Source organism: Saccopteryx bilineata, chromosome 3, assembly GCF_036850765.1.
Source record: "Saccopteryx bilineata isolate mSacBil1 chromosome 3, mSacBil1_pri_phased_curated, whole genome shotgun sequence".
NCBI lineage: Eukaryota > Metazoa > Chordata > Mammalia > Chiroptera > Emballonuridae > Saccopteryx > Saccopteryx bilineata.
This window is the reverse complement of record NC_089492.1, coordinates 313,770,336-313,791,980: the sequence shown is the minus strand read 5'-3', so window position 1 is coordinate 313,791,980 and position 21,645 is coordinate 313,770,336. Positions and strand designations below refer to the sequence as shown.

General features: G+C 53.1%; 1 protein-coding gene across 3 annotated transcripts in view; it reads right to left on the bottom strand.

Moving 5' to 3' along the window:
• Positions 1-6,873: 6,873 nt before the first annotated feature.
• EXOC3L2 (exocyst complex component 3 like 2) overlaps positions 6,874-21,645 on the bottom strand; it is a 136,811-nt gene continuing 122,039 nt past the window's right edge. For all 3 annotated transcript variants that reach the window (XM_066271816.1, XM_066271815.1, XM_066271814.1), the window contains exons 3-12: positions 20,482-21,115; positions 18,945-19,056; positions 17,040-17,141; positions 16,844-16,944; positions 16,508-16,618; positions 15,170-15,305; positions 11,132-11,254; positions 10,554-10,709; positions 9,695-9,816; positions 6,874-7,489 (exon numbers count right to left, since the gene is read on the bottom strand). In XM_066271816.1, the coding sequence (XP_066127913.1) occupies positions 7,210-7,489; positions 9,695-9,816; positions 10,554-10,709; positions 11,132-11,254; positions 15,170-15,305; positions 16,508-16,618; positions 16,844-16,944; positions 17,040-17,141; positions 18,945-19,056; positions 20,482-21,115 (1,877 nt within the window). In that variant the 3' untranslated portion in view covers positions 6,874-7,209. The remainder of the gene's footprint in view (positions 7,490-9,694; positions 9,817-10,553; positions 10,710-11,131; positions 11,255-15,169; positions 15,306-16,507; positions 16,619-16,843; positions 16,945-17,039; positions 17,142-18,944; positions 19,057-20,481; positions 21,116-21,645) is intronic.

Genomic DNA, 21,645 nt, shown 5'->3' with positions numbered 1-21,645 from the left:
GCTTCTCCTGTGTGCCCTGACCTGGAATCGAACCTGGGGCATCTGTATGCCAAGCTGACACTCTACCACTGAACCAACCGGCCAGGGCTAAAATAGCCATCTTAATGAGAGGGAAGTTGTATCTGAGTGTGCTTCTGACTTGCATTTCCCTAATGAGCATCTTTTCATGGGCTTATTGGCCATTTGTGTGTGTGTGTTTTTACTTTTAAAAAAACTTCTATTTATTAATTTTGAATAAGTAATGCATTTGTAACCAGAAACAATAGATGTGAAGGAATAAACAGTGAAAAACAAGTCTCCCTGTCACCACTGCGGCCGAGCCACTCAGCTCCTTTCCCTGAAAACAAGCTTCAGCCATAATGAATCCTTTCTCAAAATCTCTGTGAATCTTTCCTGCAGCTTACAGAGTGGCCATTTGTACATTTTCTTTAGAGAAATGTCTATTCAAGTCTTTTGTCCATTTTTGGATTGAGTTATTTGTTATTTTGTTGTTGAGTTGTTTATATTCTAGATACTAATTCCCTATCAGATGTATGATTTGTGAATATTTTTTCCCATTCTGTGGGTTGCCTTTTCACTCTCTTGATAGTATCTTTTGATGTACAAAAGTTTTTAATTTTGATAAAGCCCAATCGATCTTTTTTGTTGTTGTCCTTACCTGTGGTTTTCTTTTTTTGTTTGTTTGTTTTTTTGTTTGTTTGTTTGTTTTTTTTACAGTGACAGAGAGAGAGAGAGAGAGTCAGAGAGAGGGATAGACATACAGGAACAGAGAGAGATGAGAAGCATCAATTACCAGTTTTTTGTTGTGACACCTTAGTTGTTCATTGATTGCTTTCTCGTATGTGCCTTGACTATGGGCCTTCAGCAGACCAAGTAACCCCTTGCTCAAGCCAGCGACCTTGGATCCAAGCTGGTGAGCTTCGCTCAAACCAGATGAGCCCGCGCTCAAGCTGGCAACCTCAAGGTCTCGAACCTTGGTCCTCTGCATCCCAGTCCAACGCTCTATCCATTGCGCCACCGCCTGGTCAGGCCTTACCTGTGGTTTTGAGATCATACTTAAGAAACCATTGTCACCTGATCAGGTATTGACGCAGTGGATAGAGTGTCAAAATGGGATGTGGAAGACCCAGGTTCGAAACCCGGAGGTCGCCGGCTTGAGCGGGGGGTTGCTGGCTTGAGCATTGGATCATAGACATGACCCTATGGTCTCTGGCTTGAGCCCAACGGTCTCCGATTTAAAGCCCAAGGTCGCTGACTTGAGTCCAAGATCACTGGCTTGAGCAGGAGATCACTCGCTCTGTGGGAGCACATGGGTCAGGGCACATATGAGAAAGCAATCAATGATCTAAGGTGTCATAATGAAGAACTGATGCTTTTCATCTCTCTCCCTTCATATCTGTCTGACTCTCTCTGTGTCTGTAAAAAATAAAAAAAATAAAAAAAATCATTGTTAAATTTTTCATGAAGATTTTGACCCAATGTTCTCTTCTAAGAGTTTTATACTTTTCTCTCCCAATTCAGGCCTTTGATATTAATTTTTGTATGCCATATAACATAAGGATCTGACTTCATTCTTTTGCACATGGATATCCAGTTTTCCCTGTATTATTTTCTGAAAACAGAAAGACTGTCTTATCTCCCATTGAATGATCCTGGCATCTTTATTGAAAGAAAACTCTGATCACTGTATGTGAGTTTAGTTCTGAACTCTGTTCTATTCCATTGGTCTATATGTCTGTCTCTATGCTGGTACCATACTGTTTTGATTACTGTAGCTTTGTGGTATGTTTTGAAATAAGGAAGTGTGAGTCTTCCAACTTTGTTCTTCCTTTTTCAAGATTGTTCTGGCTCTTCAGTGTTCCTTGAAATTCCATATGTGTTTTACACTTGATCTTAGGCAAAGGCCATAAAGTGATCCATATGTTTTAGGTTGGACTTTTTTTTTTTTTTTTTTGTATTTTTCTGAAGCTAGAAACGGGGAGAGACAGTCAGACAGACTCCCACATGCGCCCGACCGGAATCCACCCGGCACGCCCACCAGGAGCAATGCTCTGCCTACCAGGGGGCGATGCTCTGCCCCTCTGGGGCGTCGCTCTGCCACGACCAGAGCCACTCTAGCGCCTGAGGCAGAGGCCAAGGAGCCATCCCCAGCGCCCAGGCCATCTTTGCTCCAATGGAGCCTTGGCTGCGGGAGGGGAAGAGAGAGACAGAGAGGAAGGAGGGGGGTGGAGAAGCAGATAGGCGCCTCTCCTGTGTGCCCTGGCCGGGAATCGAACCCGGGACTTCTGCACGCCAGGCCAACGCTCTACCACTGAGCCAACCGGCCAGGGCCTAGGTTGGACTTTTTTTTTTTTTTTTTAAAGGTTTTCTTTTTTTTTTTTTTTTTTTTTTTTTTTAGAGGCAGAGATAGACAGGGACAGACAGACAGGAACAGAGAGAGATGAGAAGCATCAATCATCAGTTTCTCGTTGCGCCTTGCGACTTCTTAGTTGTTCATTGATTGCTTTCTCACACGTGCCTTGACCACGGGCCTTCAGCAGACCGAGTAACCCCCTGCTGGAGCCAGCGACCTTGCTCAAGCCAGATGAGCCCGCGCGCGACCTCTGGGGTCTCGAACCTGGGTACTTCCGCATCCCAGTCCGACGCTCTATCCACTGCGCCACCGCCTGGTCAGGCATAGGTTGGACTTTTTAAAAAAAAATTTTTTAAGCCCTGGCTGGTTGGCTCAATGTTAGATAGAGCATTGGCCTGGCATGTGGTAGTCGTGGGTTCAATTCCCAGTCAGGGCACACAGGTGGCCATCTTCTTCTCCACCCTTCCTGCTTCTCTCTCTCTCTCCCTCCTGTAGCCATGGCTTGAGCATGGCATCTGGTGCAAGGATAGCTCCTTTGGAGCCCATCAGCCGCAGGTGTTAAAAATAGTTCGATAATCAAGCATTGGCCCCAGATGGGGTTGCTGAGTGGATACCAGTCGTGGCGCATGCTGGAGTCTACCTCACTATCTGTCCTCCTCTCACCTTAAAAAAAAAAAAGGCAATATCTTGACCCATGTTCATTTTTTATTTATTTATTCATTTTAGAGAGGAGAGAGAAAGAGAGAGAGAGAAAGGGGGGAGGAGCAGGAAGCATCAACTCCCATATGTGCCTTGACCAGGCAAGTGCAGGTTTCGAACCGGCAACCTCAGCATTCCAGATCGACGCTTTATCCACTGTGCCACCACAGGTCAGGCTTGACCCATGTTCATTACCTAAGTATGTTCACTTTGCAGAAATTCATTGAGCTTTGCACAAATGATCTGTGTACCTATCTGTGAGTTTATTACACTTCTATAAAGAGTTTTAAAATCCAAAGATAATAAGATTTTTTAATATGAAGGTGAGAATCTCGTTTTTCCCTTCAATCTTATTCTCCAGAGGTAACCATAGATACAAACTGGGTAGTGTATCTATCTGGAGTTATAAATCTACTTGCTGAGCTGTATCCATTGTCCTGTACTTGGCATTTTTCACCTAACCATGTATCTTGGAGGATGTTTCATGTCAGAACATGAAAAGTTGCCTCCATTCTTTTATCAACTACACTGTATTGCCTTTGGGGCTGTACCAGACCCAGTTTACCCCTCCCCCCGGGCTGTTTCCATCTTTGCAAATTTGAACAGTGTAGCATGGCTATATTGCTTCAAGTACATGTTTTGCACCTGGGTGATTATGGAAAAGGAATGCATTCCCAGAAGTAAGATTTCTGAATTTAAGGATGTGAGCATTTTATATTTCCCTTTGAAAACCATTCCATGAGTCTGCTTACCTGAATGTGTTTCTGCAGAAATTTGGAGAAAGCTGGCAATAGTAAAGCCATGTTACATGCCTTAAAGACATTTGAAGTCGCCTGACCTGTGGTGGTGCAGTGGATAAAGCGTCGACCTGGAATGCTGAGGTCGCGGATTCAAATCCCTGAGCTTGCCTGGTCAAGGCACATATGGGAGTTGATGCTTCCTGCTCTTCCCCCTGTTCTCTCTCTATCTCTCCCCCCCTCTCTCCCCCCCCTCTCTAATAAAAATGAATAAATAAAATCTAAAAAAGTAAATAAAAAAAAAAGACATTTGAAGTCATTCAGGTCCCTGAAAATGGCTATTAAAAAGGAAGGAAGGAAGGAAGGAAGGAAGGAAGGAAGGAAGGAAGGAAGGAAGGAAGGAAGGAAAAAAGAAAGAACCGCTCCATGTATAATAACGTACATTAGGTGAGACTAGAAGAAAATGTGAGGGGCCATGGCCGGATAGCGTAGAGGTTACCAGTTTGATCCCTGGTCAGGACACATACAGGAACAGATGTTCCTCTCTCTATCTTGCTCTCCCTTCCTCTCTCTAAAATCAATAAAATGAACATTTAAAAAATGATTTTTAAAATGTGGGGAATGTATTGGTTCCATTTTCCTCCTCAGGACCTCTGGGATAGTGTCAACTGCAAGATGATGTCTGCGGTCCAGGTGGGAGTGGATCTCAGCAAGCATGCCTCCGCCTCCAGGAAACCCCCCTACACTGACTCCCAGACACATCAGGCATCCTGTGGACTCTCCCAACCCCTGAGCTCCCACCTTTTAGCCCTGACAACTCTGGATGATAGCTATGTCTCCCACTGGCTGTCGGACCCAACAGGCAGTGTCAAGGTTATTAAGGGTTTTGTTGAACAGACATTGGACACCCTTGGTTGCTCCCTCCGTACCTCTGAGAACCTCTCCCACATTGTTCTGGTGCGTTGAAGGAGCTGCCTTAGGCCAAGGGCTCAATAGGAAATGAGTTGCCTGGGTCAACATTTTATCACACAGGCACTGAAATGCAAAGGAGGGTCCCACCCACCCCTCACTCTGCGGGTGGGTAACAAAGGGGAGGGAGTGGGAAGCTCCATGGTGGGCTAGATCCTGAGCCACAGTGCCCTCCTTCCCAGAGTTCCCTGACCAGGTGCTGTTTTGGTCCGGGCTGCAACCCCATGGTTTGATAAGGATAGGTTATCCTGGTCTCAGGTGAATCAACTCCAGTCTGAGCAGAGGGGTTGGCCACCCAGACGCTCCCGTCCTCCCTTCGCTCACCCTGGACCATGACGTTGTCTGGTATGAATAGTCTCCCTCACCATTTAGCTTTATCTTTTCCCTCTAGTAATGGGGCTGCTCATCTTTATTCTGTTGTGTGATGTCACTTCGTGACAGTCAGGGCCTAGGGGACCTCATTGGTGCATGAGGGAAAATAAGTTATTTCAAATAACACCGCTCCCTCCTAAGTGGTGGGGATGCTAGCCTAGGACCAGGGAGCAAAGTGCAGTTAGGCACGTGGCACGGGGTGCTTGGTGGACAGTGGCTGAGAGCTCTTGGCATCTATCTGATAGAATCTCAGCTGCTGCCTCTAAGATACTGTCCCCCGGGCAATGCTAATCCATGCCTGCTTCCTGCCTTGGATAAACTCCCTCCTCCCAGGGCCAGGGGGCCACGCCAGGAGGTCTTGTACACTTAGGATACACTGGTACCCAATGGATAGCTGCAACCCTGCCCCAGTCCCACATCCAGGGTGGAGTCATGGTGGATCCCACTTGCATCTGAGTCCAAACAGCTAACGCTTTCCAAGCACTTCCCGTGAGTCAGGACCTGTGCTACCTCCTCTTGGAGTCCTCCCCACCTGCTCCCTGGTGGCTGTTGTAGGAGCCTGGGGTGTACAGGTGGGGTCCTGGCACCTATGGGTGGGTGACTGGTCCTTCCCCTGTCTGGACCTCTGGTTCCAAGTCTGCAAGTTTGTTGAGAAGGGGCACTGAGTGAACCCTTGGAAGCATGGGACTTGGTATGCAGTAAGTGCTAAATTATTGCAGCTGTTAAGACACTTTCTTTCATTTACAAAAGTGGAAACTGAGGTTTGGGGTAAGGTTGGAGTTTCTTGGGTCAGACCAAGAACATGTTTACAAAGCCTGAAAGGACACTGCCAATCTCAGACGAATACATCTTGAATTAAATGCTTACAAATCGCATGTAGTTAATTTCTCAATTCCTCTCTTGTGCATCAAGGACACTGAAAGTGTCATTTTAGGAGTTGAAGTGAGGAGGGTACATCCTCTGGACACTTACTTGCCTTGTCCTGGGCAAGGACAGCTTAAGCAGTTCTGTATATGGGGACCGGAACCACAGCTCAGAGAGGGTCAGCTTCCCGCCCTGGGTCACACAGCCCTGGGGCTCCGAGAATCCTGAGTTCCCATCTTCAGAGTTCAAATGTGCGTGAGGTTCCACCCCAGCCCTAGTGCTGACCCCTGGCTGCCTCCTCTTTCTGACTTCTCAGGAAAAAAAAAAAAAAAAAACTTGCCAGGAAGCATCCATCATAGGCTGTCCAACCAGGCCGGAGGGGCAGGGGTCAGCAGAGAGGTGACCTCAAGGTCTCCGTGGGGACCAGGATCCGGCAGGCCTGGGGGTGAGAGGCTGGAACTTTTCCCACCCTGAGATTTTCCTGGTCAACCCAGGAGGGCGCCCTGGATGCCGCCGGCCCTGCCCCCAACCTCCTTCCTCTCTTGACACAGCTTCCCGGCTAAGGATGGATGGCGAGGGCGGGCCAAGGTGAACTGCCAGGCCCAGGAAAGGAGAGGAACTTGAGATTGACAAAATGAGGGACCCTGGCTCAGAGTGGCCAAGGGCTGGCTGCGGAGTCACGCAACCTGGGGACTCAGGGCAAAGGGGGCGCCTGGCTGCACCTGGTCCGCTGGGCCCCAGGCCCCACTGTGCTGCCCAGGAGTTGGACCCTAGCCCGGCCTTGGGTGTGTGAGAAGCCCTTGGCCCCGGGCCCTGTTCCCCCACCCAGAGTCCTTCCTCCCCCCACACGCAGGGGACTCAGCCCTTCCTTGTGTTAAATAGAAACCTCTTTATTCTAAGTATCGTACATTCCTTAATACGTTGGATTGGGGCCAGACCTTGAGGTGAGGGGGAGGGGGTGCTGGGCTATTTCTGTGGAGCCTTCCAGCGCCGCCCACCCCCCGCTGGGCTGGGGAGCTGGGGCGGCAGCGCCTCCTGGCCGTGGGGAAGGCCTTCCCCCTCGGACCCCTGCTTCTCTTCTGTACAGGAAGGTTGGGGTGAGAAGACCTCTGAGAACCTCTCCATCCTGGGGTCTGCGGCCCCAGGCAGGGAGTCCCTGGGACGGCGCGTCAGCAGCAGAGACGGGGGACACCGAGGCGGAGGGCTGGGAGAGTGTCAGCGTTGGGCCCGGGGCCATGATGGGGATGGAGGCCGAAGCCGGGGCAGACAGGCCAGACTGGGCCGGGAGAGGGGAAGGCGGCCCAGGAGGAGCGGGAGGCTGAGGCAGAAAGGCGAGCGGGGCACCGGGATGTCTGCGAAGAAGGCCCAGTCCCGGGGCGGTGACAGCGCACCCCCCTCAGACAGTTCCAGGTCCCGGGCCACAGCCAGGATCTCCTGGCGGGCAGCTGTGCTGCGCAGGCCGCGGATGTCCAGCAGGGCAGCCACGTGCTTCCGCCTGGATGTGGAGGAAGGGAGAGGTGCATGGGGGTCTGGGCTCCAGGACGCGTGTGGACCCAGCCTGACTCGTGTCCATCCCAGAACTGGCCTTAGCTCTGGAGTCCCTTTTCGCCTCCATTCCAGCCAGTCTCCTCAGATCCCTCCGCTCTCGCTCTCACTGGCCACTCCAATTCCTCCCTCACTTCGCCCCTCCAGATCCCCCCTCGCATCCGCTCCCAGTGCCCCCCCCCCCCATGCCAGACCCTCCAGAGCGTCACTGCCAACCATTTCTAAGTCCTCCCACTCACAATGGATTCCGGAACCTTCACCTCCAGACGAGCGCAGGACTACCTTTCACCCCAGTTAGCTCCTGATTAAAATGACCTTCAATCTCCAGCCCCAAGTTAGCTCAGGCAGGTCCTAAGTTCCGGTGCCCTCCCGTCTGTTTAAGCTCTGGCATCTATAGCGACACCGAACTTCGAACTTCTCTTCATCTCAGACAGCCCCATCGGAACTCAGGTCACCCAGAGGGAGCCTAGCAGTGCCCGCCCGAGCTCCCAGCCTATTGTTTGCCCCCAGGCCAGGTCTGGAAGTTTCTCACCACCACAGCTCCAGAACCCTCATTCAAAACTCAACTTAAGATCACTTAACCCAGATCCCATTCTTGAAACTTCATCTCCAAATTCAGTCTTGTAACCCTCAACCCATTGCCAAATTTGAGCTCAACCACAATTCCACTCCAGGACTAAAATTCACTTTGTGGACCCTTATTTCAACCGGAAACATCATTCTCCAAACCAACTCTATGACCCCACCCCTAAATCCAACACAATGGGACCTTCCCCTTCCCCCCCCCCCATCTCAGCTCCAGATCACGGATCCAAAACTCAGTTCCAGAACCACCGCCCTATTTCAGCTCAAGATGCTGAACCCCACCTTCATTTCTAGAACTTTCATTCCAAACAGCTCTGGGGGTTCGCTACTCCCTCAGTCCAGCTCAGCACCGCCACCTTCCCCCATCCCTGGTTTGGAATCCCTGCAGCTCCAACACATTCCTCCAAATGTAGGTAGAGAACCTCCCAGTTCAGGTGAACGCCACAACATAGCCCCCAAACTCAGCTTAGGAACCGCTCCCCCAAACTCAGCTTAGGAACTGCTCCTCCCAGCGCGGCCTGAATCCCATCAAACTAAGCATCAGATTCAAGTTCAGATTCAAACCCCAATTCAACAGGAGTGCTGGGTCCACCACTGCCATGCCGTGCGACCCCAGGGCTCTGTGCCTTCCCAAGGACGTGAGCTCCTTGGATCAGAACCAGAACAGTCTTTTGACTCAGTCCCAGAATCCTCACCCCCCAGCCCCTGGAGTGTCAGCCTGGAAACCCCACGCTCCACTCCCTGTCGGTGTAAGCTTTGGTTTCTCTGGATCCAGAATGTCTGTCTGCCTGAATAGCACTGTGGTACCCCTGCCTGCCACCCTGTCTGAATTTACAGGTGGCAGTGTGGTGTGGTGGCTAGGTGCTCCAGCTTTAGAGACAGCTTGCTCCCAGAGTTCAAGTTTCAGATTTGCCACTTGCCAGCTGTGACATTTGGGGTAAGCTACTTAGTTTCTGCCCACCTCAGACGGTGCCAAGCACTTAGAACCACGCCACCTTTTACCTATAGAGCGGCTATGTAAGATACGTTCCTCCGTCTGGCAAAATGACTCAATAAACAAGAACTAGTACTGTTATAGTTGCCACCATTGATGATAATGATGATATGATTTCATAATCCCATGAAAAGAGTACTATTACCTCCATGGAACAGATGAGGAAACTAAGGGTCAGAGAGAACCACAGAGAAAGGAAACGTCCATCAGGATCTGAATGTGCCTGCCGCTGTGGCAGTGCGTGTGTGCGCCCGTGTGTCCGTGCATGTCCCCGCGTCCCCTGCGGCTCCCCTGCTGGGCCGGCCCTTCCTGCCGCCGGCGGCCCTGAGCCCCCCTGCCCTGAGCTTCCTGTGCTTGCCTGTTTGTTTTCGAGCCCTGGTGGCGGCGGCAGCGACGGCGGCGGCTGCAGTCGAAGGAGGGAAATCGTATTAATAATGCCCTGGTTCCAGCAGGAAACGGCCGTCAGACACGCTGGCCGCCTCCCGCCCTCACCCCAGAGGCAGGAAACGCAGGGACGGATGCCAAGGCCCTCCAGAGACCTGAGCCCTGGCTGTGGCGTGGGGATGGAGCGCTCACCTGATGTCTGGGTAGTCCCGAACCAGCACCCCCACCTCCACCTGGATGCTGGGCGTGTCTTCCAGCTGCAGGACTTCAGCCAAGTGGGGCACCAGGGCGTCCAGCCACGAGGCCTGGGACTCCTGCGGGACGAGGCCGGGGCTCACGCTCTCTGCCAACACCCTCCCCAACCACACCCTCCCGAGGCCCAGCCCCTCTTGGCCTCAGTTTCCTCGTTTCCAAAACCGAGCCAAGGGCAGACTGTGGACAGAGCTTATCTGGAACCTTTGGAAATTTGAAGAAAATTTCAGAATAAAAGCTAGTCCCAGTTCTGCAGATAATTTGGGGCACGGGGCACCCCTCAGAATCTAGTCCCGGTGTGCACACTTGGGTTGGGGGAATGGGTAATATGCACAAGGGATCGCTCTGCTTTCTCAATAACATTTCCAAAAAAATTTTTCCCAAGGACTCCAACTAGAAACTCCTGGGTTTACAGATGAAGCCCTCTGGTTCTGCTGGTTCCAACTGAGTACAAATAAGAGTTGGTGATTTAAAAGTCTTGGATTGGGAACGCTAAGACTCTGAGTCTCCACCCTTAGTACTCAGAGTAACAGCTAGTGTTTGTGGAGTCGCAGCCTGTGCCAGGGAAGGGTCTCAGTACTTAACGGGCCATAAATGCTCTAACCCCACGGGAACCACGATTCTCAGACGCGCGCAGAGGCCAGCGTCCCAGTTAGAAAGCCGGTTTTTACGCGCCGAGGGCAAGGGTCGGAGTGTTGCCCGTTGCGGTGGACCTCCAGTTGGGTGAGGGTCTTATTCTAAGCCCCGCCCTGGCTATCGCGCCCGTGATTTCGGAGCCCTCGCCCGCGGACGCACTGACCAGCCGCCTGAACAGCCTCTGGAGCTGCGCCGCGTCCTCACGGAGCCTCCCGGCCACGCGGCCGCGGGTCCGCGCCGAGCGGCAACGCAGGCGCCCGCGGAACAGGGGCCTCACGTACTCGACGAGCGCCCGACGGTGCAGCTCAGCCACCAGCGCCTGGAGACCCGGGGAGCAAAGAGGGGGTGTGAGCTGCCGGTGACCGCCCTCCACGCTCCCCACACTGGGCACCCAGCGGGAACCCCCACCCACAGGGCGCCGGGCACCCTCCCGGCCCCCAGCCACCGAGGGTTATCGCTCTCCTGTCCGCCGCCACCCTCCTCTGTCCCTAAGTATCTCGTAGACACCCCCCTACCGGCCTCCAAAGGGTCCCCCACTCCCTCCGCTCTAAAGCTCCATCGCCTAGAGGCCCCAACCCCGTCCTCATCCGCGCTCAACCCCAACACCGCGGGCACGCCCCTGCGGGTCCCAGGCAGAGCGCCACCTGGCGCCCCCCGGGAGAGCTGCTCCACACCTTGAAGGGGTCCGCCCGGCAGAGCGCTCCCGCTCCCTCCGCCCCGCCCCATCCCCTGCAGGCGCACCTGGTAGGGCTCATCCTGCATCCTGCGCAGTGCCAGGGCCTGAGCGCCCAGCGTGCCCACGATGCCATCCAGGGCTTCCGAGCTGCTCAGCCACTTCCTGCGCATCAGCTTGTTGAAGTGTGGCTGGGAGGAACAGTGCAGGGAGGGTCATAACTCCCCTCCCGGTCCGTCTCTTTCCTTCACTTAGTTAACTCAACATATATTCCCAAACCCTGCTCTGAGCTGAACCAGGACTTCGAGGCGAGGCGCTGGGGCCACAGCGTGACTGAGGCAGCTCCAGCTCCGCCTTCCTGGGAATCAGAGTCCAGAGAGGAAGACAGACCCAGTCCCCAGACAGGCATGACCCAGAGTATGCAGGGTTGAGACCCGGCAGCCCAGGCAGGGGGTTAGGAAGCTAAGAAAGGACACCCGAGTCAACAGAGTCAAGAGAGCTTCTTGGAGGAGACACCAGAGCTGAGGATGATGGTCATTGTTAGTCGGATGGAAGTGTGAAGAAGGTTCAGATTTCAGATGGGCTTGCTGGTCAGAAGACCAGAAAGAAAGTCAGTGTGACTAGTAAGACCATCTAATTAATTGTCCGGGCCCAGTGCAGATGAATATGGGAGACCCTTGGATCTGGCTGGGTGGCTCAATGGATACAGCATTGTCGCAGTGCACTAAGGTCGTGTTAGAGCCCCCATCAGGGCATGTAAAATCAGTCAATGAGTGCACAACTAAATGGAATAACTAAGTGGAACGAGTTGATGTTTCTCTCTCCTCCTCCTCCTCCTCCTCCCTCTCTCTCTCTCTCTCTCTCTCAATCAATGGAAAAATTATTTTAAAAAAGAGAGACCCTTATTCAAAAATTATTAAGAACTCCAAGACAGAGACAGAGAACAGAACCAAGCTCAGGCTCCTCTAAACAGGGGGGCCGGTGTGACTGCTCAGCCCTTCGGGCCGCTGATGGTGAGGGGCCAGTGCAGTCAGGGGTGCAGTGGAGCACACAGGCCTGGGCCTTGGAAGAGTCCCAGTTCTTTTCTGAGGGCACTGGGGAGCCATGGCAAGTTCTGAGCAGAAGAGGGGGAGGGTCAGGTTTGTGCTTTACTGAGATTGATGGGCGTGGGCAAGACAGAGGCAGAAATCAGGGTGGAGGCTGGAGGGAGGGGAGGGAAGGGATCAAAGAAAGGGGAGCTCAGGTGGTATGAACTTAGGCAGAGAAGGGGGAGAGGAGGGAACCCTCTGGATGAGACCCAGGAGGGAGATGGGCAGTGGGTCTGTCCCTGAGAGGCAGGCTGGGGAGAGTAAGAGGAAGCGCAGCAGCCTGGGCGGACAGCAGGAGAGCAGGAGGGTGAGGTACCCGGAGATCTCTGGGGTTGGTGTCCGTGGGGATCTGAAGCAGGTCCCCATCCTGCTCAGCCTCGCACCCCTTTCTGCTCTCTCATTCTGGCCATAGCCCAGTTTTCTGAACCTCCAAAAATGGCCTGTGGGCTTTTGTTGAAAATTCGGTGAACTGATTGATGTTCTTGGTACAGTGCCTGGCTCAGGACATGTTACTGTTGCTATGAAGTCTGTACATTTATAAAGATAACAACGGCCAATACCCACGGCCAGTGCCCAAGCTAAGCACCTTATGGTCACAATCACACGACCTCCTCACAGCCCCGGAGAAGCCTGGAATTCCTGTGCCCTCTGTCTAAACAGAGAACTTCAGAGGACAAGCAATGCACCCAAGGACCCCTACCTGGAAGCCGTATGGCCAAGTCGGAAACAAAGACTGTACCCCCTTCCCAACATTCTCATCTCCCTCACCAACTCACTCCTATTTACATATTTGTCCATTTAGTCACTCAACAAATACTCTCAGCCTTCCTGTGGGCTTAGCCCTGGGTGGGTCATTGGGGACACAGAGAAGAATGAGACAAACAAATACTTGATCATCATAAACAGGAATCTGAGTACTGGTGTGATAGTTGATGATATTAAAAACCATTGTTCTTTGTGTCAGGTGCGAAGATGGTATTGCAGTGATGTTTGTTTAGAAAGGGTTCCTTATCTTCTGGAGATACAGGCTGAAGGTTGGTGACGGGTCTGCAAGAGGTTATTCTGTCATTCTGCCTAGCTTTGTATATGTTTGAAATTTTCCATAATAATAAGTTATTTTTAAAACATTCCAACAAATCCTTGCCCTTGAGAAGCTAACATTCTAGTGGAGGGAGACAGGTTTTAAAAAAAAAAGTGAAAGATATGGCATGGCAGGTGGCCATAGATGTTTTGGTGACAAATAGAGCAGGGAGTAAGGAAGAAATTGATTTTATTTACTTATTTATTTAGTGGGAGTAGTCTATTTTATTATTTTTTTTAGGTTTTTTTAAAAAATATTTTTTAATTTTTCTGAAGTTGGAAACGGGGAGACAGTCAGACAGACTCCCGCATGCGCCCGACTGGGATTCACCCGGCATGCCCACCAGGGGGCGATGCTCTGCCCATCTGGGGCGTTGCTCTTTTGCAACCAGAGCCATTCTAGCACCTGAGGCAGAGGCCATAGAGCCATCCTCAGCGCCCGGGCCAACTTTGCTCCAATGGAGCCTTGGCTGCGGGAGGGGAAGAGAGAGACAGAGAGGAAGGAGGGGTGGAGAAGCAGATGGGCACTTCTCCTATGTGCCCTGGCAGGGAATTGAGCCCGAGACTCCTGCACGCCGGGCCGACGCTCTACCACTGAGCCAACCGGCCAGGGCCTGGGGTAGTCTGTTTTAAATAGGACAGTCAGGGGATGTTTCGCTGAGAAGATGATGTCTAAGTCAAGACTTCAAAGAGGTGAGAGAAGGAGCTATGTGTCTATCAGAGGGAACGGGGTGGTCCAGGCAGTGGGAACAGCAAGTGCAAAGGTACTGAGGCAGGAGTGTATCTGTCATGTTCAGGAGAAGCAGGGGGCAGTGTAGCTAAAGTGGAATGAAGGGGAAATGGTAGAAGGTGAGGTCAGAGAGGGTAGGGGCAGACTGTGTATGGCCTGGGGTCATGGCAAGGACTTTGGCTTTTGCTCTGAGTAAGCTGGGAGCCATGGAACCTTTCTTAAAAAATTATCTAGAAATTAAGTTTAATGAGGTGACTGTTGATCAATAAGAGAACATGGGTTTCAGCCTGACCAGGCAGTGGCGCAGTGGACAGAGCATCGAACTGGGATGTGGAGAACCCAGGTTCGAGACCCCGAGGTTGCCAGCTTGAGCGCGGGTTCATCTGGTTTGAGCAAAGCTCACTAGCTTGGACCCAAGGTCGCTGGCTCGAGCAAGGGGTCACTCGGTCTGCTGAAGGCCCGTGGTCAAGGCACATATGAGAAAGCAGTAAATGAACAACTAAGGTGTTGCAACAAAAAACTGATGATTGATGCTTCTCATCTTTCTGTTCCTGTCTGTCCCTATCTATCCCTCTCTCTGACTCTCTCTGTCCCTGTAAAAAAAAAAAAAAAAAAGGAAAAGAAAGAAAAGATAAAAAGAGTACATAGGTTTCAAGTAAACATCTCTATAGCATTTGAACTGTTGAGTGTGTGGTGCGCCCATCATCAAAGTCAAATCATTTTCCGTTACCGTATATTTGTCCCATGGAAGTTTCTAAACAGAGGGGGGACATGATCTGATGTATAACACGGATTGAACACGCATTACAACCATGAGCCTCAACTACACACCTCAGTCTCATTCTCTGTTTTCCCACCAACCTCCCCAAGTACTCTCACCCACCTCCGGACCCAGCGCCCTCTGGGCATCCACAGGAGCCCAGTAAAGGTGACAGGGCTCTTGGGTCTAGGAGAGGCTGGGCAGGGGTTTGGGGGACCTTAGTGGGAAGGGCTCCACCCAGTCACCAAGGCCCCTCATGTTTTCTCATTGACCACATCCTCCCACCTCTTCCTTCCTATATATTCCTCTGTCCCCCAAATGGCCCAGACATGGCCATCACCCCCCACTTTGCCTGCTTCCCAAATACTGAGTCATGGCTGAAAGGAAGGGTGTGAGGGGTGCGCTCCGCTGTCCCGCAGGGCCTTACCCCAGCCCCTGCCTCATTCACCTGCAGCTCCTGGAACAGGAGGTCGGCCAGCACACGGTGGCACAGCCGGGTCACGCGGTCCAGAGCGCTGGCTGCTGCTTCCCGAGCGGGCTCGCTTTCAGCGGGCCCCACCCGAGCCAGGCGCTCCGCCAGAGCCCTGCGGGGATCAGTGAAGCCAAAAGTCAAGGAGCCCCAGCATTCAGCACAACTGCCTGGCTGTCTCCCTCCTGACATGGGCCCTATTTTGTGGGACACAGGGATGACAGGCTGGGTGGGGTGCTGGGGAAATCAGGGGTTCTGGGGAGGATAGGGGGGAGTATCAGGGGATATCTGGAAGGCTGGGGAATTTGGGGGCTCTGTGGAATGAATGGGTGTCTGGGGGGGTGCTGTGGGAGTAAAGGAGTCTCTGTGGGTCTGTTTCTCTCAGTGAGAATGGGAGGTCTCCTTTCTCAAAGTCTGTGATTCTAAACATCTATAATTCTAAATTCTGCCCTTCTCATTTTCTGTCATCACAATAGTTGAAGGCCCTCCAAAGCCGAAAGATCTAAATGGCAATTTGGCACTTTCTGCCCAAATCCCAGCAGGCCCCTTGTGGGGATACATCCCTGAGTCCCTGTGCTTCTAGACAGATGTGCCTGCCAGGTGTTGCCCTGCAAGAGAGGAGCCAACTACCACCCGGTGGGGATAGATCAAATAAATGTTGGTATATCCAAGACTTGGGATGCAGTGGATAAGAAAAAGGAATGTGGGAACTCTTTGTCCGCTAACAGAAAGATCTCTAAGCTGCTAAAGGGAAAGGGGCATAGAGTGATTTATATTCTACCATATACATATCTTTTAAAGGAAAAGAAATAATATGTATGCACAATTTAAATATATTTACATGTATAAATAAGGTATATGCATATATCTGCATATTTATGAAATGTATACAGTATATATGCACATATACACTTATTTATATATACAATATTCACTGGTAAATATATCAAATATCCCTGCAAAGATATAGGAGACACTAACAATAAGTGGTTCCTCTGAGTGGGGAAGGGGGAAGGAAGATTTTCCCTGTTTCAAATTAATAAAAAAGGAAAGGAAGATAAAAAGGTAAATACAGATCTGTCATTCTCAGAGCACGTGTGCCTGGCTTCTAGGTCTCTGGAGTTCTAACACTCCAGTGTTCTGATGACTATAATCCTGGCACTCCGCGACACTCTGCTTCTTTCTAGTAGTCCCAGATTTTATGTTTCTAAGAGTCCGCGCAGCTGCGACCCTGCGATCCGCACCCAGGCTCCAGGCGCCCGAGCTCAGCCTGCCCCGGAGGATGGCCTCTCCGCCGCACACTGCGGGGGCTCTCACCTCAGGGGGACGCCGCAGTTGACCAGCGTGATGGTCCTGCTGATGTAGGTGTCGGGGAGCAGCTCCCGGACTACTGGGTTCTCGTGGAATCGCTCCACACGCTGCTGGAAGCTGGAGGGAGGGGCAGGGGAGGGCGGCGTGACAGAGGAACACCATGCGACAAGGGTCCCTCTCTGGGCCCTCAGCCCGGCAGAGCTGTGACCCCCGCCCGGGCACACCTGCCGTCCGGTCTCCATCTTCCCTCCCGCCCCTGCTCCCCGTGTGGCCTCGGGACCCGCTGCACCGCGCAGCCCGCGCCCCGCCCCCGCGCAGCCCGCGCCCCGCCCCCGCGCGCACCTCTGCAGGAACTCGGCCAGCCCCCCCAGGCAGCAGTGAGCCATCCGCTCCCCGAACTCCTGGCTGATGCGGGGCGCTCGCTCCGTGTGCTCCTCCAGCAGCTGCGCGGGGGCGGGTGGGAACCAGTGAGGAGGGGCGAGCCCCGCCTTCCGCCCGCGCTGTCTGGCCGGTTCTCTCTCCTCGGCCCACCGCCTACCTCACACACGTCCTGGGCCAGGCTGCTGCGCGGGTCCTCGACGCTGACCCAGCGCTCCTCGTCCTCCTGCAGCGCTCGCAGCAGGGCTGCCCGAGTCTGAGCCTGTGGGGGGGGGGAGGCGGGGGGGGGCAGGAGTCAGGAGCGCCGGAGAGCTCCCCCCTTCTCCATGACCCCCACACCTTAACCCTAAGCAGGTCTGTACTGTACCAGTGACCCCCTCAAACTTAGGCTGCGGAGGAAGGCTGAACCAGAAAATCTCCCCAGCCCTTTCCAGTGCTAAATTTACGATTCGGAGCTTGATATTAAGAGTCTGGTTTTGCCTATCCAGTGGAGGCACAGTGGATAAAGCGTCGACCTAAAACGCTGAGGTCGCAGGTTCGAAACCCCGGGCTTGCCTGGTCAAGGCACATATAGGAGTTGATGCTTCCTGCTCCTCCCCCATCTCTTCCTCCCCTCTCTAAAATGGAAAAAAAAAAAAAAAAGTCTGGCTTGCCCTGGCCGGGTAGCTCTGGTGGTTGCAGCCTTGTCCTGATATGCCAACGTTGTGGGTTTGATCCATGGTGGGGGCAAGTAGAAAAAGGGGGGAAAATGTCTGATTTTAGGCCTGACCTGTGGTGGCGCAGTGGATAAAGCGTCGACCTGGAATGCTGAGGTTGCAGGTTCAAAACCCTGGGCTTGCCTGGTCAAGGCACATATGGGAGTTGGTGCTTCCTGCTCCTCCCTCCCCCTTCTCTCTCTCTTTCTCTCTCTCTCATTCTCTCTCCTCTCTAAAAATTAAAAAAAAATTCTGATTTTAAGCTTCTTCCATCTACTACCCAGAGGGTTTAAGGGTCAACTCCTCATTATTTCATGGCCCTAAGACTCTACTCTTAGGTTCAGCAAAACAAACAAATAAAAAATTTAAAAACTCAAGATTGTCAGATTCTGGAATTCAAAAATTCCCAGGGTCTGGGATTCCAAGGTTAACCCATCTCTGATTCTCTGGTCCAATGTTGTCTTCAACTCAGTGACTCTGAGAATCTAGACATGTTCAAGTCTAAAATTCGAGGCTCTCAGGTTGCAAAGATTCTGATTTTTGTGTCTGAGGCAGGACTGGCGTCCAAGCAGGGAGCCCCATGGCCACTGAGTTCAGTGGTGTCCACCCCTGCCAGGTATTGACCAGGTTTACTACCATCAGCCCTGCTTGTATGCAGAGACACACTGATGCCCTCCTTCTGTGAGCCTCTAGGTCTGTGAGGTGAAGTTCTGTGACTTCCACTTGCTCTAAGATTTGAATACAGTACCTGAATATATTAAACCATTACTAAGTGTCTCTATGGCCAGCTGGGTGCTTAGAATACAGCACTGAACATAAGATAGAAGTGAGTGGTATGGATTTACATTTCTTTTGTGTGTGTGTGTGTGTGTGTGTGTGTGTGTGAGAGAGAGAGAGAGAGAGAGAGAGAGAGAGAAGGACAGATAGGAGAGACAGGGACAGACAGGAAGAGAGAGAGATGAAAAGTATCAATTTTTTGTTGTAGCTCCTTAGTTGTTCATTGATTGCTTTATTTTATGTGCCTTGACCAGGGGATAGGGGACTCCAGCAGAGTGAGTGACCCCTTGTTCAAGCCAGTGACCATGGGGTCATGTCTATGATCCCACATCCAAGCCAGTGACCCCACACTCAAGCTGGTGAGCCCACATTCAAGCCTCTGCATCCCAGTCCAATGCTCTATCCACTGTGCCACTGCCTGGTCAGGCTGGATTTACATTTCTATGTCTTTTGGACAGAACTCAGAAGTTCACAAAGGGAAAAGGGAGATGGAAATATCCAAAGTGGGGGGGTGAGGCCCCCAGGCCCAGTATGACCTCCCTGCAGAGTGCCTCCCCCTTCCCTCCTGAATACCGATGCCAAGTCTCAGGTACCTTAACATCCGTGACACATTCATCCTCCAAGCTGCGAACAGTGCCAGGTGACAAAAGCGAGCCTAGCTCCCCGTTCTCCAGGGCAACCATGTCCACCAGCCCTAAGACTTCTCTGGGAGTTGGGGATAAGAGACAGGAAGGTCTGTGAGAGGTGGGGCAGCGCAACTGACCCCTTCCCACTCCCATCCCTTCACACCCAGTGTGTGACCCTAGGCCACTCCCTTCCTCTCTTGAAGCCAGCTTTGCTCATCCCTCAAAGGAAGTCTCTGGAATTGTGGCTCCCCTAACTTCAGATCTCTGAGTCAGCCCCCTGGTGGATGGTGTTCAAGCAAGACAGATAAGGGTCAAGTCCGAGCTTGACTACCTGGCACGCTTAACCAGACAGAAGCTCTCTCCACGCCTGCTCTTAGTCCCTACCACCTCACGAGGCCTTGGAGGTCTCTTCAGTCCAGCCTCACTCCCTGCTCCACACCCCCCTCCCTGCGCCAGCCTGTGCAGTCCCACCACTCTCCCCGCTCTCTCACCCGCACATGGGGCTTTTGCTCACAGCAGCTTCTGAGCCAGAAGCACCATCTCCCTGCAGATTGCATTTAACTCATGTCTCACAATTCCAGGAAGCATTCCAGACTTCCTCCCCTGCCTCCATCTCTCATAAATGGTGTGAGAGTGTCATTAACACATATTCCCAAATTGGATCTATGGGGTCCGTATTAGCAGCTGTTGTCTTCCCCTTCTTCTGGTGTCAGCATCCTGATTTTGTTTGGGAACACCCACCCCCTTCACTCTTCAGTATGTGGTTTGGGTGTGGCCAGCTCCCTTTTCCCGGAGTGGGGAGGTGACCCAGTCCTGGTTAACTACCATATTCCATCCCCCAGACACGAGAATGGGTATGTTTTAGATTCAAAGGCTTGATAGTTACAAGATTCTAGGCCCAGGAAGATAAATGGTGCCAGGTTCTAGATGCTAAAATGCCAGCACTCGCAAGGCCCACAGAGCTTACAGTCCTAAAACTGATGGAACAACAGTGTCATGATTCTAGGATCCAAAGAGGGCATGAAGCTCAGGTTTAGGGTTCAAAGATTCGTTGGCACTAGTTTTGAAGCTTCGTCAATTCTAAGTTCTAAGATTGGAAGAGTCAACAGTGCTAATGTCCTAGGAGCTAAAGAGAGAGACATGTAAGAGTTCTAGAATTTGAAGGATGAATGAATAGGGCCAAGATTTTAAGACAAGAAGGATCAGTGGCCCTGTCAGCGGCGCTAAGGTTCTAGGACTGAAAGGGTCCACAGTGCGGAAGTTTTTAGAGCTGGAAGGATCAATGTTCTAACGTTCTAGCACCGGAAGAACAGACAGCGCTAAGTTCCAGGGTTGAAAATGTCGCTAGTGATGAGCATTGGAAGCGTCAACGGTGTTAAGGTTGTAGAATTGAAGGGTCAGCTGTTCCAAGAGAAGAGGCCAGGGTGGGCCTAGGGGCGCGGTTCTACCGGAACTCAAAGTGTCTGGTCGCTAGGCGCCGCGGTCCGCGGTGGCCCACGCTCACCTGGGGTACACCCGGTGGTGCCAGTGCAGCAGCGCGTAGCGGTCGGCCAGCGGCAGCCGGCGGCGGGCGGCGGCGCTCAGCCACTCGGCCAGCGCGCCGTGGTAGCCGCGCAGATAGACGCCAAAGGCGCCCAGGCCCGCGGGGTAGGCGGGCGCCAGGCGACCCCGCACCACGCCCATGTCCTCCAGCAGCCGCGCCCGCAGCGCCTCCAGCTGCGCGGCCAGGCCCCCGGGCGCCCCCGGCGCGGCCGCCTCCAGGCGCTCCCTGGCCGCGCGCGCCACTGCTTCGGCCCAGCGGGCGCGCAGCCTGCGGGCCGCGCCCGGCCCCCGACGCCCGTCGGCCGCCGCCTCCTGCACCAGCACCTGGCCCAGCTGCGCCACGGCGCCGGCTCCCGCGCCCGCGCCCGGCCCGGGGCCGGCCAGCGTCTCGCGCACCAGCGCCCACATTTCGCGCTGCAGGGCCTCATACAGCAGCGCCACGTCGCGTGCCCGGCGGCCCCCGCCTGCTCCTTCGACCTTGGACGGCCCGGGCGCGCAGCCACCCGACGACGCCAGCTCCTCGGCCTCCAGCTCCAAGATGTGCTCGTCGGCCCGCGCGAGCTCGCGCTGCTGGATCAGACTCAGGATTTCCAGTACTGTGGGCGCAAAGTGGGAGTCAGGGGGAGGAAGACGGGGGTGGGGGTGGGGGGAAGAGAGAAGGAGTAAGGGAGGAGGAAAGTGTGGAGCAGGGAGTGGAGTCAGGGGAGGCTCAGGAGAAGGGGGAAGAGAGAAGGGTGTCAGAAGAGAGGTTTGGGGGGCAGGGAGAGGGAGGGGTGTAAAGAGGAAGTTGAGGACTGGGGGGAGAAGGCGAGACAAGTGGAGGAGGGGGTCAAGGGAGGAGGGTGAGGAGACTGGAGAGAAGAGGTAGGCGAGGGTGGGGGAGAGGTTTGGGGAAAGTGAGGGAGAGGGATTGAGGAGGGGGCGAGCGAGATGGCCAGGACAAGGGGAGGTGACAGGAGAGGTTAGGGAAGGGAAGAGAGTGTCTGGATATGGGAAATAGGTTAAAGGACTAGATCATGTGTCACCTTAGTACAAGGAGTGGAGGGTGGGGGGTGTCAGAGGAAGTGGGAGATAAGGGGTTGAGGAAGAAGGGAGAGGGTTGGGCATGAGGTAAAGGGTCAGGGTA